The following is a 17446-nucleotide window of genomic DNA, read 5'->3' as shown; positions in this document are numbered from 1 at the left end:
TATCGGATCAAAACGATGGAATTGTTTTGTTCGTGTTTATTTGTCACGAAATAATAATAATAATTTAATCCAGTAAATTATCAATTGTTTTTTCATTTACATTTATGTATCCGATTTCGTGATAGAGTTTTGTTGTGTTAATTTATATCCAAGCTTGATTTAAATATATAGCGATAATTTATTAATTAAGCTTAACTCGTTTTGGCGAACATTTGAAACTTTTTTACTTTTATTTATGTTTTTGTACCACCGAATGAAAATATATATTACATATACATATACCGTACACAAATTATACAATATACATTATGTATAGAGTACCTGAGTACGTATTTGCTATACAGATTATAGTTTGGTGTATGTTACTATATTATTTAAAATAAGTGCAGATTTTAAGTCTTACTACAGCAGTACAGCGTAAAACTAAAATAAAAAAAATTGAATTATCGTTAGTTTAGGCAACTGGTAAATCGGATTATTATATACATATAGATATATAAGTACATTCTGGAGCACGGTAGGATGATCATGTAGAGATTAAGTTTGGCGTTGAATATATAGGACCATTGAAATCGATTCTGTCATGGTTCGGATCAATTCGTGTCATCAGTTTTAAATTTATATATACAAACAATTGTAATTTTGTATCATAAAAAAAAATACCTTTCGGCTTTCGTCTATCTATTGATGGTTTAATTCTGATGGCTATATTTACTAATAAAAAAATTGAGTTACTTTGATTTCAAAAAAAAAAAATATTAAATTGAACTATAAGGTATTTATAACATGGCTATTCAATACAATATTGAATATACTATTAAGTAATAAATAATAATACTTGGAAAAATGTATAAATAATAGTGATAACTAAGATAAATATGAGTCATTGAGTCCACTCAATATAATGAAAATAATGTATATCTTAAAGGATAATTAAAAAAAAACTTTATTCATTTATATTATCAATATGATAATATAACTGTCATAGAATCACTAAAATAGTAAAATCTAATATATGGTATTCACCGCGTGGTGTTTACAATTTGCGGTTATTGTATACATGTAATATATGCATTGGTAAAGCAATTTGTAAGCTATGTACTCGATATTACATTATCACGTATGTGACGTAGGTACAAAAGGGTCAAAATCAAATTAAAATATTTTTAATTTATGACCACCTGTCTTTGTCGTTCAATTTGCCTTTTAGGTATAATGAACTAATGGTCGGTCATTTGAAGTGTTACTATTTATTTATATACGGTTTTATTGCCAATTTAATATAGTTCTTTTAACCCTATAATTTTAGTCCAATGCCAATTTACTTAAGTACATAATATATTTCGAAAACGCTATATCGGTTGTATGTGTATGGAAATGCAGGTAGCTAGTAGACATATAGACTTCCATACATATTTTATGCACACAAATTATCTGAATATACTTTTTGTTAAATTTTAATTTACTATATTGCGTGTTCGATACGAACCTTAATCAAGTAAATCGTATAGCAAGTGGATTTCCTATCATTGTTTCTCTTTTAAAAATAAATCAGTATATTATTCTAATATTACCTACGTTTTGTCCCAATTTATTGAGATATATAATCGAATATAATTGTATACATGGTACTATAAGTACCTATATCTATACTGTTCCAAAACTGACCTATAAACTGCAGCGTAAAACCAAAGAGGTTAATACATCAATAAAGTTATCAAGTAAACATATTCCTATTTACTTGTCAAACTTCGTTAACAAGTGATGTTAAGTGTCAGCTCTATATAATATGGACTTTTAATGCGAGAAACATTATTAATGTGTAATAATCTAACCCCAAACACCATTTTTGCACAGTTGTTCTTTGAGCCTAGTTATAATTTATAAAATTAGCATTTTAAACAATGGTATCACATACGACTTCTACTAGGCTTGCAACCTTAGAAGCCGTTAGTTGGTTTTATTGAAAACTTGTCTACTTTAGTTTTAGAAAGTTCGTAAGACTAATTAAATGAGACGGGTAAATTTTAAAGTTTTCAATGAAAACTTATTTACTGGAATTCCTGTGGGGATTCCAGTTGATATGTTAATTTTATATGAAACGGTCCAGACAATTATTTAGCTACTGTACTTTGAATAATATGATATATGACTTTTTTATGTTCGTTGTTGCGTAGAAATGTCGGACTACCATACATCATGATCACATAGGACGAGTAAATATTTCTGCGACGATTAACGAGGATTTATATGTAATTATTATTTTTTCTTTACCTTTTAGTTGAAGTCGGTTTTGATGGTGCTTTACAACTATCTGATGATGTTTTTCTTCGGTTATTGAAAGAGCCCACGAAATTATTTATACTGAAAAATAATAAACTTAGGTAGTGTTATTTCTAAAATAACGAACACTTTAAAATCATACGTATTTCCGATCCCTTTTTTGTCTATTTCTCTTTGATAGGTCATAGGTAAATCCCTTTTTTCTCTTCCCAATTTATTATTTTCCTGAAATATAATATTTATTTATTTAATTTAAATAAATAATAATATTTGTTTGATAACATTTGTTCTAGATTATGAATCATAACAAGTAATTTTATGAAATTATATGTGATATTTTTCACGATGTTCGTTCTAAAGGTATACAATTTCTTTGTTTGTATCTATTTTTTCTCCTACAGCTCAACGATCCATTAAGGATAAGCTCTGCCATTCATGAGTTATTCAATACGAGCTTTGTTAGTGTCATTTTTATAAAATATAAATATAAGTATACAACACACATATACGTATTAAGTATCGTAATTCATAAGTTTTTAAAGTACAATTCTTTACTCTAAAGGAAATGTGATAATTTTAGTTTTTACTTAAAAAAATAAATAATATGAATGAAAATTTAATTTAAAAATGTTAAATACTAAAAAACAAAATTGGATGGAGAATACAGATTTGACAGGATTTGAGCACACGTCTTGCTTCACTCATCACGGAACAGGAGTATATTATAATAAAGTGGTATATTATTTATTTTAAATATGAAAACTATACCTAAAGTATACCATTGTATTTGAAAAATGATTCAGAGCAGAGATTGGTTAAAATGTTTTTGCTGAAGTGCTTTTATCACTGTTTTATGGTTGTCATTAGTTTTTTTATAAATTCGTAAAGAATATTGTATAAATTCAAAAAATATCACTTCTAAATACCAGCAAGACTTGATTTAAAATAAATAAACTGTTAATATAATATTGAAATTAGATTTATTTTTGTATAAACTCAAATATTTTTTTGAAATTAAATTATATGCATTTTTTTTGCAAATTATTGCTGTATTTTATAATAATATTTTATTATTATTTGTAGGACCACCGAATAAAGCAGTTAATTACATTTTGTTTAACATTTTGAAAATTTTTACCTTAAATTTAATGTAGAATTCATAGCTTGTGGTTTAATATTTTAATTAAGCCGAATTTTTAGGTTTTTATGACTATGTAAATGATTTTTTAAGATTAATTTTTATCTTTAAGTATAATCATTTTACATTTTTATACTATAATATACACGGTTACTGTAATTTCTATAAAGTCTATATTCTAAGCATTTAATCAAATATTATTTTTTTAATATGTCCAATTGAGTTATAGGCTGTAATATTATTATAATATTTTTATATTCCCTATATTCCCGCCGCATCAAGCTGTTTCAGGATCATTTTTTAGATACTATGATTTAGTTGGATTATCTTCAAACTTATAACAATTTATATGGTTCTAAATTGAACCAAGATAAAAATAATTTGAGTAAAGTTAAAATAATAATAAAACAATTGAATACTTATTTTGTGTATTATATTTATAAATAAAATATAATTTATATTATTAAGATTTATAGAGATTATCAGAGGCTGATAAAAAAATAAATTGCTTTCCTGTATAATAAATAATATTATTTACCTATCCATTATAGGCGTTACAATTTACAATAGATATATTTTAGATAGAGCATGAGCTGTACAGGTTATGGTTTTTTTTAATGTTCACTATCCTTTTCTACAAATTTTTTTGGATAGTAGTTATCAAAATAGTAATGAAGAAGGGTGCTACTTAAAATTATTATTTTTTATCCAATAATATAACACTGCATTTAAATTAATATAAAAAAATGTTGTATGACATAAACTAATCTGAGCTGAGGTTATTGCCAACACCTAGTATTTGTATTCGTTTAGACATTGTTTAAGATTCTGAGATTATGACATTTTTGCACTAAGGTACCTAAATATTATATTATTTTTGTGTTGATATTGTTTTGTGGCCACACGATATGATTTTTTTTTTGTTAGTGTTTATACAGTAGATTATTAATATGTCGAACGTTGCTATTTAGAATTTTTCGTTATCTCGAACTACATTGAATTCTCTTTGAATCTACTATTATACTAAATAGTGTTTTGCTCTTGATAACTTGATATAAAATGAATCGTTTTTCGTTATCTCGAATAAATTGCTTCATAAAAGCAGGTTTTAAACTACTATTTCTAATGATAAATGGAATTTTGTAGCCGATCATCTTAATTTAGACGACAGAAATTGTTCACATCATGTGGAAATGGACACCAAGTAATATTAAGCAAACTTTAATGACAGATTTAAAAAAAAAAAAATAATATATTTAGTCATTTCAATTATTTCAGTATTTTAAGTATTCAAACTATGTATTTTAGGCATTCGTGTTATTTATTATTCATATACATTTTCATATTCATATTGTATTTCATTTATTTTAATTTTTTTAATAAAACTCGATATCTCAAAGTTTTTGATATCTCGAACTTTTTTCTGTTCCCCTTGATATTCAGCATAACGAGAGTTTAAAAAAAATGATTGATTGTATCTATTGTTTATAGCTTATTTTTTATATACATATAGATAGTATCATTAATCTACTTTTCAATATTTTGTATTTTATTCATGTACATTGTTCATTCTTCTAAATGCATTATATATATATACATTTTTTATTTACTAAATAAACTTCTAATGTCTGTATACTGTATATACTATATAGGTTATTATGTTTGTTTTCTGGATTCATATGAAATTCGAATTTGTTAAAAGCATTGTTCATAATATGTTTTTTTAGGTAGGTATCAATCTATTTTTACAATCATTCTAAGAAACATTTATGTATTTTGAACTTAACGAAAGTAATATCTAAGAATCGAAAATAGTTGGGTGTGATTATATTACCTGTTTTTAGGTAAGAATTGCGTACGAAGAATGTTGTCATTTATATTAACGCTTTTTAATTAAGAAAAAGAAAATTTGTTTTTGATAGTTATAGTAGTTATAGTTAGAACAAAATTGCAGTTTTTGAAGTTAATTAAACTTAAGTTGATACGGCGTTTGAATCGAATGTAAATGTACCTAATTGATAATTGTGTTTTGAAGACTGAAGTTCACATTTATAATTTATTCACAACATTGGAGTTATAAAAATTAAAAACATCGTATTCAACCGTGTTGAATTTATGTTCAGAAATTAAACTGTATGGTTTATTGAATTTTGAACTACTTATTAAATTAATTTTGTAATGTTGGGTAATTTGCTGTATGTGATTTGACGGCTTTTTCCTTTCATTATTGTTAATATTTTGATTCTGTACGTTTCTTCAGTACTTATAACTAACTTTAAAAGCCATCTATAATAGCATATGCTATAATTTAGCTTATAACAAACTGTTTTACACATGTCATCAAACGAAGTAAGCTAGGTTGTATATGTGGGCAAACACATCAAAGAACAATCTCTAGGTACCTATACTGGTTTTTAAGAAAATCGGTGAACGTGGCTCATTATTAAATACTTGAATTCAATTAGATAGGTGCGTAAGTTATGTAATAATTGTAAAAAGTTGACAATACTTGAGTACTAGATTCAGTTTGTTAACCAAAAAGTTACTTTTGTCGGGGTGGCAGCTTAGCTAGGTAGTATAAGGCTATCCGTTGTCTATGATAGTGAATTTAAATCACGCGAGTGCGAGCATCGCCATAAAGCTAGATATACTATGGCTATTTTGGGATAACCTCCGGGGCTTTGGTCCTGACATTTTCAGATTTGCAATAAAACTATGGTAACATCCATGAGGCAGACGTAAGACTGACTATCGCTGGTGAAATTATGCTTGGTACAATCCAACTAGATTGTGTAGCCAACCAGGCTGCAATGGCTCTAAAACGGTCCCTTGTCGACCACTTTTTGTCGCTTTATGCCAGAATTATATATACTTTCGGAGGATCAATATTTTAAAAACTTTTAGTTTTCCACTCGAAATCGTCTTTTTGTAGCGATGAGTTATTATTGCTTTTAAATTTGATACTGTAATATGCATACCACTGCGTAATACCTATACGCTCGTCTTGCGATGAGTTGAATAAATATCCATCACGCTGGAGCGGTATATGACCAGTAGGTATAGTAATACTATAATTTTATTGGGTTATAGTAATATAGTAAAGTTTTATATAATTATAATCCGATTCTAAAATACTAAATTTAAGCTAGATTAGTTATTTCTTTAGATGTGTTACTAGTGGATTCAACTCTGTAAGTTATAACACTAAAACATATTATTTTTAAACCTACCAATAACCTAATGTCATCTATTTTTTGGAAATTAAAAACAGAAGAAAGACAATATTGATAAAAGTATAAGAACTTATATCTCGGTAATTTTTTTTTATAATATTCAATACTAAACATTATTTTTGAAAAAACCTATATTTCCCCCAGTGATCTAAGTTAACTCGTAACTTTTTGACATTCAAGGATCAAATACGTTTGTAAACGCATATCTCGTATTCCCTTGAGATTTGATTGTGGTAATAACAGTTGCCTGAACCTTTGAATATACAATATTCATGTTCATATTTTAAAAATATGAATAAATTATAAATCGCATTACAACGAAATTTTATTCATACAATAAACAAAGCATAAAGTAAGATATGTCTTTACTCTTTATCGAGTTTTCACACCTTATTTTTAAAACTGAAATATCAAATATCTACATAAAAAACCTTACTTTCACTATAATATATACACTTATTTATTATTATTATTTTTTTTTTTTGGGGGGGGGGGTTAAGGCTTCAACATCAAGGTCATTAGCCTGGATTATTTATTATTCACATTATTTTGTCCGATTGTTTTAATTTATATTAAAATTCTATGTATTGCGTGTACATTATAATGTGTAAATACAAAATAATATAAATATCGAAACATGTCGATGGAAATATGGAAGCAACGAAAATATATTTAAATTAATTAAAAATATTAAAATTTAATTCAACTTACCATTTGGATAATTTGAGTGTTCGAAGAGCTGTTTGTCGAGGCCGTTTCTGTTTTGTCAATATATTGGCCACGCGCCGGAATTATTGGAGACCTTATACATGCCCTGAAAATATCTTTGTTCTAACATTTCAATAATTACGGGATTGTGCTGCATATCATCGAAGCTGTGAATTGTGATATTATGCACATTATAATAAAATTTTCGATTGAAGTTTATTATGGAAATTAAACATTGCTGTGCTTATAGATTTTTATTTTTGTAGTTATTAAAAACTTTTATAAATGGTACCTATTCAAATTTCATTTTAATGCTGATAATTATTATTTTGTACCTGTATTGATTTTTAGAATAACGAAGGGAGTACCTCATTAAGAGTATCATTTTCTGTGCTTATTTATGCCGTAGAAATGATCAACATAAATTATTTGTCGATGAAATAAATTTTCAAACCGTATAGTTTAAACTTTAAATTGATATCGTTTCAACAGCAATTGTTCGTTATAATTATTTATTTAGTTTGGTTTCATACATACATACATACATATGAATACTCAGTCCCACTGAGAAGGCTCGTATCTATTATTATTAATGATAATAACATATTACTTAGTATTAAAATGAAACATAAATATGTAAATATGGTGACCAATGACTATACGTCACGTTTTCAGCATTGAGACCCGTTGTCCTGTCAACATTTTAACGGGACAAATTTTGTCCTGTTTTACAAATAGGTCCAGTTTTCCCCCGTTTTTACTAGAATAGAAAGTAATTTTGCAGATCAATTTTTTCTATGAATATTTAAAATGTTTTAACTGTGGATTCAGACATACAGTATGACATATTATGTTATATGACTTATATCTTATATATCATTAATATGATATATGACATTAATAACCTATTATAATTTATCAACTATCATAGAATATTCATTGGTTTTTCTTGGGACAAATTCGTTTGTGAAAAGAATATATTTTACAATAAAAATGTTTTATGGACATAATATAAAAAACTGTTTTCATATTAAAACTAATTATTTTATCGATAGTTATTGCAAAACAGGCAACAGCATTAGTCATTAAACACTTTACATGTTCACAATTTCACGCATTATTTTTTGAAACGCCCAAATTGTTTCTTAATAATTTATTATGGTCACGCTAATACATAAATATAAATACTAGGAAAATTAGTTGTTTATGAAAAATAGTCATATAGTAAGTTATGGACTATGGGTACATTTTACTTTGATAAAACAAAGTAAATATATACATTTTACAAATCAATATATTTTAGTTATACTCGACTCTTTAAAATAATTTATTTTAGAATATTGTACGATCACGAGTTATTGCTTTGATGTGTTTAGTTCTTGTCGCAAGGGTACAGATTGATTTAGTTGGTTTCATAATGACATCCTTTTAATTTTTAAATTTTGATCTGTTCGTTTTGATAATTAATGTGGTGTGTGGTGTTAGCGTGTTACCAAGAGATTAAGGAATAATCAAATAAAATAGTAGCAGTGACGTATTTAAAACTAAAATATTAATTTAGTTTTTAAATTACATTAGAGATAATTTTCTTGGACGTTTCGTTAATTTTTAATATGCGCACGTTTTTAATATGCGCACATAATAATGTAGCCACGAACTACGAAGGGTTGAGGCTTACGTTTATTATCACTTTAAATTATTTAACATATTATTCGTACAAATGACAAGCACCAAGTAGATATATCCACGTTATTATTATGTTAATTTCCTTTTTATGGAAATTAAATACAATTTTCATTTTTGATCGAAAATCCGAATGTTTTTTTTTCTTGTTATCAACAGACTAAAATAGTTTTGAAGAGTTTACGATACATAGAGAGAAGTTCAATAAAACTGTGCTGTAGAAACCGAAGACAAAAAACATAACAGTGTAAACATAACAGTGTAACAAAGAATTAATCAAGCAAAAGACACACGTACAACATTTTATTGCTATGAGACGAAAAGAAGAAAGAAAAATAGAGACAAAATCACAAAATCGGTTATTTTTTTAAAGTATTTACGAGTTGACGTCTTCGAGTTTCTTCAGCAGCCGTTCGTTCTCCCTACAAACAATTTCGTGGTCTCTCTGTAATAGGTCCCTGGAGTTGAATAGTTCGGCGTTTTCTCTGCGTAGCGCCTCGTTTTCATTCGCGTAATGTTTGACCAGATCCACAAGCTCCTTGGGGTCCATTTGTATTAACCGGTCCATGTCCATATTGGGCGGCATTTTTACATCTACAAGAAATAAATGTAACGGTTAGGTCAGGCCCGGTCTGAAAATGTTATTATTATTGTTATTATCGTCATGTATTATATTGCATTGACGTGTAAAAACTAAGTGATAGTTTCATCAAAAACGAATACGAAATAACATAATATTGTGTATAGGTAGCGTTTTTATACATAACCATTTGATTGTTCTGACGGAACGTAGGAAAAATAAAACAATGGTAAGCTATTCTTAAATTATTTGTTCCTTTATAATCAGGAAAATAATATTGAAAAAGCCTGAAATAAGGTTTTCTGGACGGAAACGCTGTCACCAGATATATGTAGCTATTTGGTGTAATATTGCTAATCGCTGATAATAATGTTTGACGCGTCGAACACAGATGTTGTATTTGACATCCGTATTTTATTTACAAATGAAAAATATAATCTAAGACAAGTAGTATAATTTTTCGTTATAAACTCCGTATTAAATTCGCATGTTCGTTCCAATCGATTTTCCATAGAAATAATAGATAACAAATCCGTTATTAATTTTAATTAAGTGGAGATACACTTTAAGACCTAAAGATGGTTATACTTGAGAAACGCTAATATTTACTTAAATTTCATACGTTTTATTTCTGTATGTGTATAAATAGTTATAATAAAATAGTTGTCGACCCTTTCATATACCATTATATAATATTATGTCGTATGAATATATCTTAGCATTAAATGGGTTGTAAAATTTATAATATTCAGGGCTAAATCAGCGATGTTTCAACTTCATATTACTTTTTAAGCCTACCAGTCACCACATCTTCTAAATAATTTACCATCATAACTAATAATTGCATAATGAACTTGATGTTGCTTTTTTGTACTAATTAACCATCGTCAGATGTATTTAATGAAGTGTATAAAATATGACATATTGTATACCAGTGACGATGTTATTATATATATTAATAGGTATATTATGCTAACAAGGGTATATGTTTTGTTCGATATTTAGATAATTATTATGGTGGTTTAGTATTGTTCTAGTTTTCCCTGAATATGAACGAATATGAACGGTTTTAAAATTAAAACTAGGAATGCGAATTAAATTGTTTAATCTGTTCAGGATTCTGGGGTAGTCTTAAAATTTAAATCCGGATTCTGAAAAATTTCATAATATATTGTTACATAACGCGAAGTATAAATTATTTCATTGGTTCTCAAAAGTTCAGTATGACCAACAAGTCCGTAGGTGGAAATTGAGTAAAAATATACAATTATATAGTTGTAATAATTCAATAATTCAACTATACCTACATACGATAAAAAAAAAACCGTCTCCCATCGATCAAAGAGACATAATAAGAAGAGAAATTTCATATTAAATAATATTACAAATACAATAATTATACTAAGACTATATTAAAATGATTTTAATTTTTAGGGTGGCTAGGACAATTTTTTTTCTTTGGTTGGGGGATTAGTTTTCCACAAATTCCAACAACATTAAGTATTTCTATAGTGACACTGCGTATGTGGTAACTGGTAATCATTAAAATTGTGTTTATTTATGTTTTTAACCCAAAAAAAACGGTGTCCGCACACTCAACTTACTCGAAATGCTAGCCGATGACGTCTTGTTAATATCCAAAGCCTTCCGCAAATGATCGTTTTCGTTCTGCAGCGCCTCCACCTCGCGCCGCAAACTGACGATTAATGCTTCTCTGGGGTCCTGTTGTACAAAGAAGGGACCGTAATGACACTCATACAGTCATCATCAGATATACGTGATAATCATCGTCGTATATACTATGAATTGGTTTTGTTTTATCTTTATTTTTACTGCTTATTAGTCGTTATGTCACTGACGTGCTCGAAAATAATGCGACAACACTCGCATGTATCGGGCGAATGTCTGTTGGGAAGTCGAGCAGAAAAGTATTGTGCGTGTTATAGGCAGGATAAAAACAGTGTACGGGGAAAGGATCATTTTTCCTTTCATTTCATTTCCTATTAGAAATTTAAAACTTTATTGAAACCTTTATACTTCTTAGTTCTTCGTAACTCATTTGAAAAAAAAATTCACATAATAAATTGGTAGCAATATTAATATCTAACCTTATTTACGAACCTCGTTATAAAATGATGTCAATATCGTTATTTCAGTTATGTAACATGTATGTACGGCCTAATTGAACTTGTGTAATTGTGTAGCTATATTTAGATTTATATGATTACTTTAATTGTTGAATTTAATATTTTTTTATTAAAGCTATAAAAACTATGTTTTTTAAAAATATTATATGATTTATCACTATTGTATAAACAATGGATTAAAAGGAAATGCATGGATAAGTAAAACAAATTAATAGATTATTTAAGTTTAAACATTAGGAGCAATAATTTCGTAGTACTTTTCATAGATTATGTTTCATGAGTTTTTTAAATGTATTTATATTTATATTACATTATGTCAGCAAACGTTGAACTCATCAAAATGGGTTCACGACATCATTATATGATATCTATAAAATATTCTGGTGTTGTTATAACCAAAAACGTAAATAAATCAAAATATCTACAATTTTATGTCAAAGTTGAAAATGTTCAAATATAATATTATTAATGTCCAAAGTGAGGAACTCATATTTTGTATAAGAGTATATTGGACTATATACTTAAAAATATTCTTATAACACCACCTTAAATGTTATAATTTGATTCTGATGGATAACATATCATTTTGTAAACCTGAAATAAAATTTACTAAAATGATTTGATATTAAAACTAATCTAAATTAAATATTTATATTTATTGAAATGTTTGGTTTGGATTCTTAGAATTTGTAAAATTTGTAAGCTATTTTTCAAATATTATTCTACTAATATTTTATCATTTTAAAATTTGTACATAGTATGTATTACCATTGTTTATAAATAATATTATGTATTCATAATAATTGGTATTACCTATAATATATTATACTTTATTTTTTATAAAATGTTTTTTTTTAATTTTTGATATATTATGTTTAAGCATTATAAATGTACAATTAAAAATTTTCTTTTCGTGCATAATATACAATTCAAAATGCACATGCAAAAGAAATAATACCAATTATAACCAATATCAATTAGCGCAGTTTGTTAAATTGAATTATAAAACATTTCATATTATTATAGAGATTAATCAAACTATGTACCTATAATTTATTGTGAGCGAGTAGGACAAACATTTATAGTTATAAAACCTATAGTAGGTATATTTGTTTTATTTAGATAGGTACCTACATTATTTTGAACCATTCTGTAGGAAGGACGCTTTTTACTGATATGCAGGTGTTCACTAACATTCGTTGAACGGAAATAAATACATGACAATAGGGGCGAAATATTAGAAAAACCGCCAGAAATGAAAATAATCATGTTTTACCTGGAGAACTTGTTTTTGTTATATATATTTTTTTAGTTTCAATAAAAACAGTATTTTTTATGACTAAAAACAAGTGTTGAGTTCGTATAAAAAATAACTATTGTGGTTATGAGTGTATACTATACATTATGATTATACAGTACCTATGTACTAAAAAGTAATATTTGCATAGGTAAATATTAAAACTATACCGACGTTCATTATTAAAATGTATATTATATTATTTATGAACTATAGAGTAAGTATTTTATCTCATTTCATATTTATAATCACCTGAATTAGAGCGAGATGAGCAACGAAATGTGTTAATATCAGTAATAAATAATAATGTAAATGCTAATATATATATTATAATATGTACAATACTACTATAATATTATATGATAATCTAAATATTAATGTTAAATCCTATTTTGTGCTGATTTGTTACAACTTACAACACATACAAAACTGAATATTTTAATGAAATAAAATTAACACGGAAATTTAATATTGTCTGAATAAGTATTACCCATGTGTTTGTTTAGTTTTCAAAATATTTAGGATGAATGTAATAGTAATAGAAACTTGAAATAATTAGTGGTATCACGAAATTCAAAGAAATTTGAATAATTTATTTTATACAAGAGTATACAATTATAGTTTATGAAAGTCTATACAAGTTTGCTTAACAAAAGTAGGTAAATGGAAATTTAGATAATATACTAATGAATTTCTATTCAACATCAAAATAATGCAAACAAAAAATAAATAAGTTTTAAATAATATGTAACAAAATAGTCAAAATATTGATCCACTCTCATGTGTATGTCATACTTAAACGAAATGAATAGTAATATTCGAAAGTCATACAAATAGGTATAAAAAGAACAACAAATAGGTATAAAAGTATTTTAATGGAAAGTGTCACAAAAATAATTTATCATGATAGACAATAATTTACAATATGACTTACTATAAAACAAAATGAAAATGTTCAGTCAAAATTAATATTTTTACTCGTGACAAACGAATATTATAATTGTATTGATAATTTCATATTAAATTGATTATGCGAGTTTAATATATAGTACACAAATCATTTTGAAGTTTGTTAAAAGGGTATATAATATATATATATATATATATATATAATGTTGTATATTATACGTAGTGTTGTAAACGATATTTTACTAAAATTATCTTTTATCAATTATTCATAACTATCAAAGTATCACTATTGAGCATTTAATTATATTTTACATGAAATTAATTACCTACCTACGCCAATTTATGTTTGTTATTAAATTTATTCTGAATATATGGAAATACGTGTAAGATGAAGTGTATAATATAATATATAATCTATTTTGGTATATCAACATTTTATAGTTTAAATAATTCACATTATATTCCATTGTACAAAGATAATCTGTTACAGCCTTACAGGTTAAAGTTTAATAAAATAATTTTACCACCGACCGTATTTAAGTTATTTGACGAAACTTAGATGAAAGAAAACGGCAACATTGATTAATTCGATATCATTTAAGCCTACGTATTTCTGAAGTATAATGGACTTTTTCGGTTTCGACGAACAATATTTATCAATGTCTGTATTAAGCGATGTAGACATTCAATGGACGCTTTATCATATGAACTTTTCTATACATATTTTTCGATAGAAATGTTGTACATACTACAATAATGATTTGCTCGGTCACTAATATAAGTTAATTAAAAAAAAAAAAAAATTAGTGACTTTGCATTTAGTTAATATGTCAAATAAGGATAGGTAAAATGTTATGATCTCTTCATATCTTAAACCTGGATAATTTATTAAGCGATTATTCACTGATACCTATATATTACATTGTCTAAATCTATCCAATTTTGAATGGCAGGATAGTGGAGGATACCTATCTTTTTGTGCAAACTTGTTGACGGCAGTGTTTGTTCTGTTGTCCAATTGAATTTTAGGGCCCCTGACATTAGATTCCGTCAATACTTTCCATTCCGTATTCTTGTATATAGGTAATAGTCTTATTCTACGAATTATGAAATTGGCAAATGATGACCAATCATTCTATGCTGATCAGTGATTTTTATATTTTGAATTAAAATTGTTTAGCTCTAGACCATCTATTATCAATTACTACCTTCCTGCTGTGTTGTATACAACAGTATCTATTACCATATCACTTTGTTAATGTTTTTTCTATATATCATGACATGTAACTGTTTTAAAAACATTGGGCTTGCGTCGTTAAATAACTAAAATAATATAACGAAATCCCTATGATAAAATCATATGGCTTGTCAGTTAATATGTTATTCGTTTTAAGTTTAAAAGTTGTCGATAATTCTGGGTTAGGGTTTTATTTCATTTGAGTTACCGAAATTCGATTGTAATTTATTTGATGGTGTCTTTTAGGAAAAGGAGACATTAAATATCTTTTTTTTAAAACTATATTTAACTTGTAATATTAAGATAATGTATGAAATGTATTTGTTACGTACTTATATCCGATGATAAATTAAGTAGTTTTGTTTTATTGTGGCGAGCAAACGTTATTTATTATACCTATTATTTTAATACGATAATATCAAAAAAGTTGTACTATACATTTATTTTAACAGTTGGAATACAATGAAATTGTTTGGAACTTACTTGATTTTTGTTGAAAAATATTCTATTCAATATTAAGTAATAAGTAGGTATGCGGAAACTTATTTTTTTGTATTTGTTACATAATACATTTCGATGTAAAATGGTGTGTTGTGTGTATTCAATATTACTATTATTCATCTTATAAACCAATAGGTACCTAGTTATTATAATATTGTTGATGGATTGGTAGCATGCATTATCATATAAAAAGGGATTACTAGGTAATTTTGAAAAATGTACCTACACGTAAATCGAAGAATTTATCAGTTTTATAATGTTTCATTTTGGGTAGAATATAGAAGCACAGAATATATGAAATATATTCTGTGATAGAAGTCTCAAAATGTCTTGTTTTTTTTAATACCAATATCTTACGTCAACATGTGTATAAATTTAACTAAAATATGTTATTTTACCATAGTTGAAAATATTGTAATTTAGTCTCAATATTTATAGTTATTTTTGGTGATAATTTTTACTATAATATTATAGTTTGAGCTCATTATTATTTAGTATAAATTCATACGATTCATGGACAGTCATTTCAAATATTTCGCTTAGTTAATGTAATAATAAATATTATTTTTTAAATTTATTTTTCATAGGGAGCTTTAGTGGTTTTTTATTTAAATTTTATTAAGCTTTTTAAAGTTTAGTATTCTTGTAGATTACCTTTCAGCTATATCAAAAATATAATTGAAGAATATTTGTTTAATGCTGTGACGTGAGTTTAACGCAAATAGAGATCTCTATGTATAAGTATATGGTATTTTTAGTCAGACATTTTTTCTTTTTTCTTTAAGTGACTTATAGTTAAAATGACCTGTTTATAAATTGAAGTTATTTGAAATTGTAATTGGATGGAACTGGACACATATTTGCTGACATTCATTTTATTTGCTATCAATTTTTCGCTTTGTTTTCATATGAAATGCCAACGAGTAATGCTTTATGTCTTTATATATCACTAATTTTAAATATAATATAAAAGATTACAAAAGATCAGATTTTAATTTTTGCAATCGTATTACAAAAACAACAACAACAACAATAATAATAATATAATTGTTCATTGAGTTTAAGAATGAACAAATATGAAATGATAAAATAACTATTACTTTACCACTTTTATATCCTTGACCATCCAGATATTAGTTTAATACAATAATTCAATTTGTAAATTAATAATTGTCGAAGAAAACGTTAAAGCGTCTGTGAAATAATTCTTATGATATCAAAATAAAGTATCATGAATACATTTATGATGTTTTTTATTTTAAATCGAGTGTATATAGTTTGGTATAAATTAGCGACAGAATTAAAAATTATATTTACCATAACTATCACGGGTTTAGTTTTGATTTTTTTTGCACGAGCCGCATACCTTAACGTGCTTATCGTCTCACTAGCATTTGATCTTGCTGGTGATACGCATGCTATCTGTTCAGTCAAACATATATTAAAATAATTTGATTAATTATGGATTATGGAGTATAATATTTGTTAATTTTATTATTAGTAAAACGAAAAATATATAATTTGCGTGTATATGAATCTATTCAAATTCTGATTCCTGGAGTTTTTAAGTATACTCAAGTATCATTTTTTGAAATAGGCTATTAAGTTTTTTTTATCAGTATAGTACTGTGGTGTGTTGGCGATACAATAAACTTAGTTTTTTCCAATAAAACCAATCTTTTTTACTGCTCATTTTAAAATAGTTGATTTTTTAAAAATTTGAACGAGTA

The 17446-nt window shown here is 26.2% G+C and overlaps 2 protein-coding genes across 2 annotated transcripts in view; one reads left to right on the top strand and one right to left on the bottom strand.

The window, feature by feature from the left end:
• LOC132941428 (G-protein coupled receptor dmsr-1-like) overlaps positions 1 to 17446 on the top strand; it is a 164696-nt gene that overhangs the window by 1750 nt on the left and 145500 nt on the right. The gene's annotated exons all lie outside the window — the stretch shown is intronic.
• Positions 1 to 17446, bottom strand: part of LOC132941427 (kinesin-like protein KIF12) — a 43001-nt gene that overhangs the window by 4562 nt on the left and 20993 nt on the right. Inside the window, exons 10-15 of the mRNA XM_061009471.1 lie at positions 17034 to 17138; positions 11230 to 11347; positions 9426 to 9639; positions 7366 to 7468; positions 2426 to 2508; positions 2275 to 2364 (exon numbers count right to left, since the gene is read on the bottom strand). Coding sequence (XP_060865454.1) covers positions 2275 to 2364; positions 2426 to 2508; positions 7366 to 7468; positions 9426 to 9639; positions 11230 to 11347; positions 17034 to 17138 — 713 coding nt within the window. The remainder of the gene's footprint in view (positions 1 to 2274; positions 2365 to 2425; positions 2509 to 7365; positions 7469 to 9425; positions 9640 to 11229; positions 11348 to 17033; positions 17139 to 17446) is intronic.

This window comes from Metopolophium dirhodum, chromosome 3, assembly GCF_019925205.1.
Source record: "Metopolophium dirhodum isolate CAU chromosome 3, ASM1992520v1, whole genome shotgun sequence".
Taxonomy (NCBI): domain Eukaryota; kingdom Metazoa; phylum Arthropoda; class Insecta; order Hemiptera; family Aphididae; genus Metopolophium; species Metopolophium dirhodum.
This window is presented reverse-complemented; position numbering and strand designations above follow the sequence as displayed.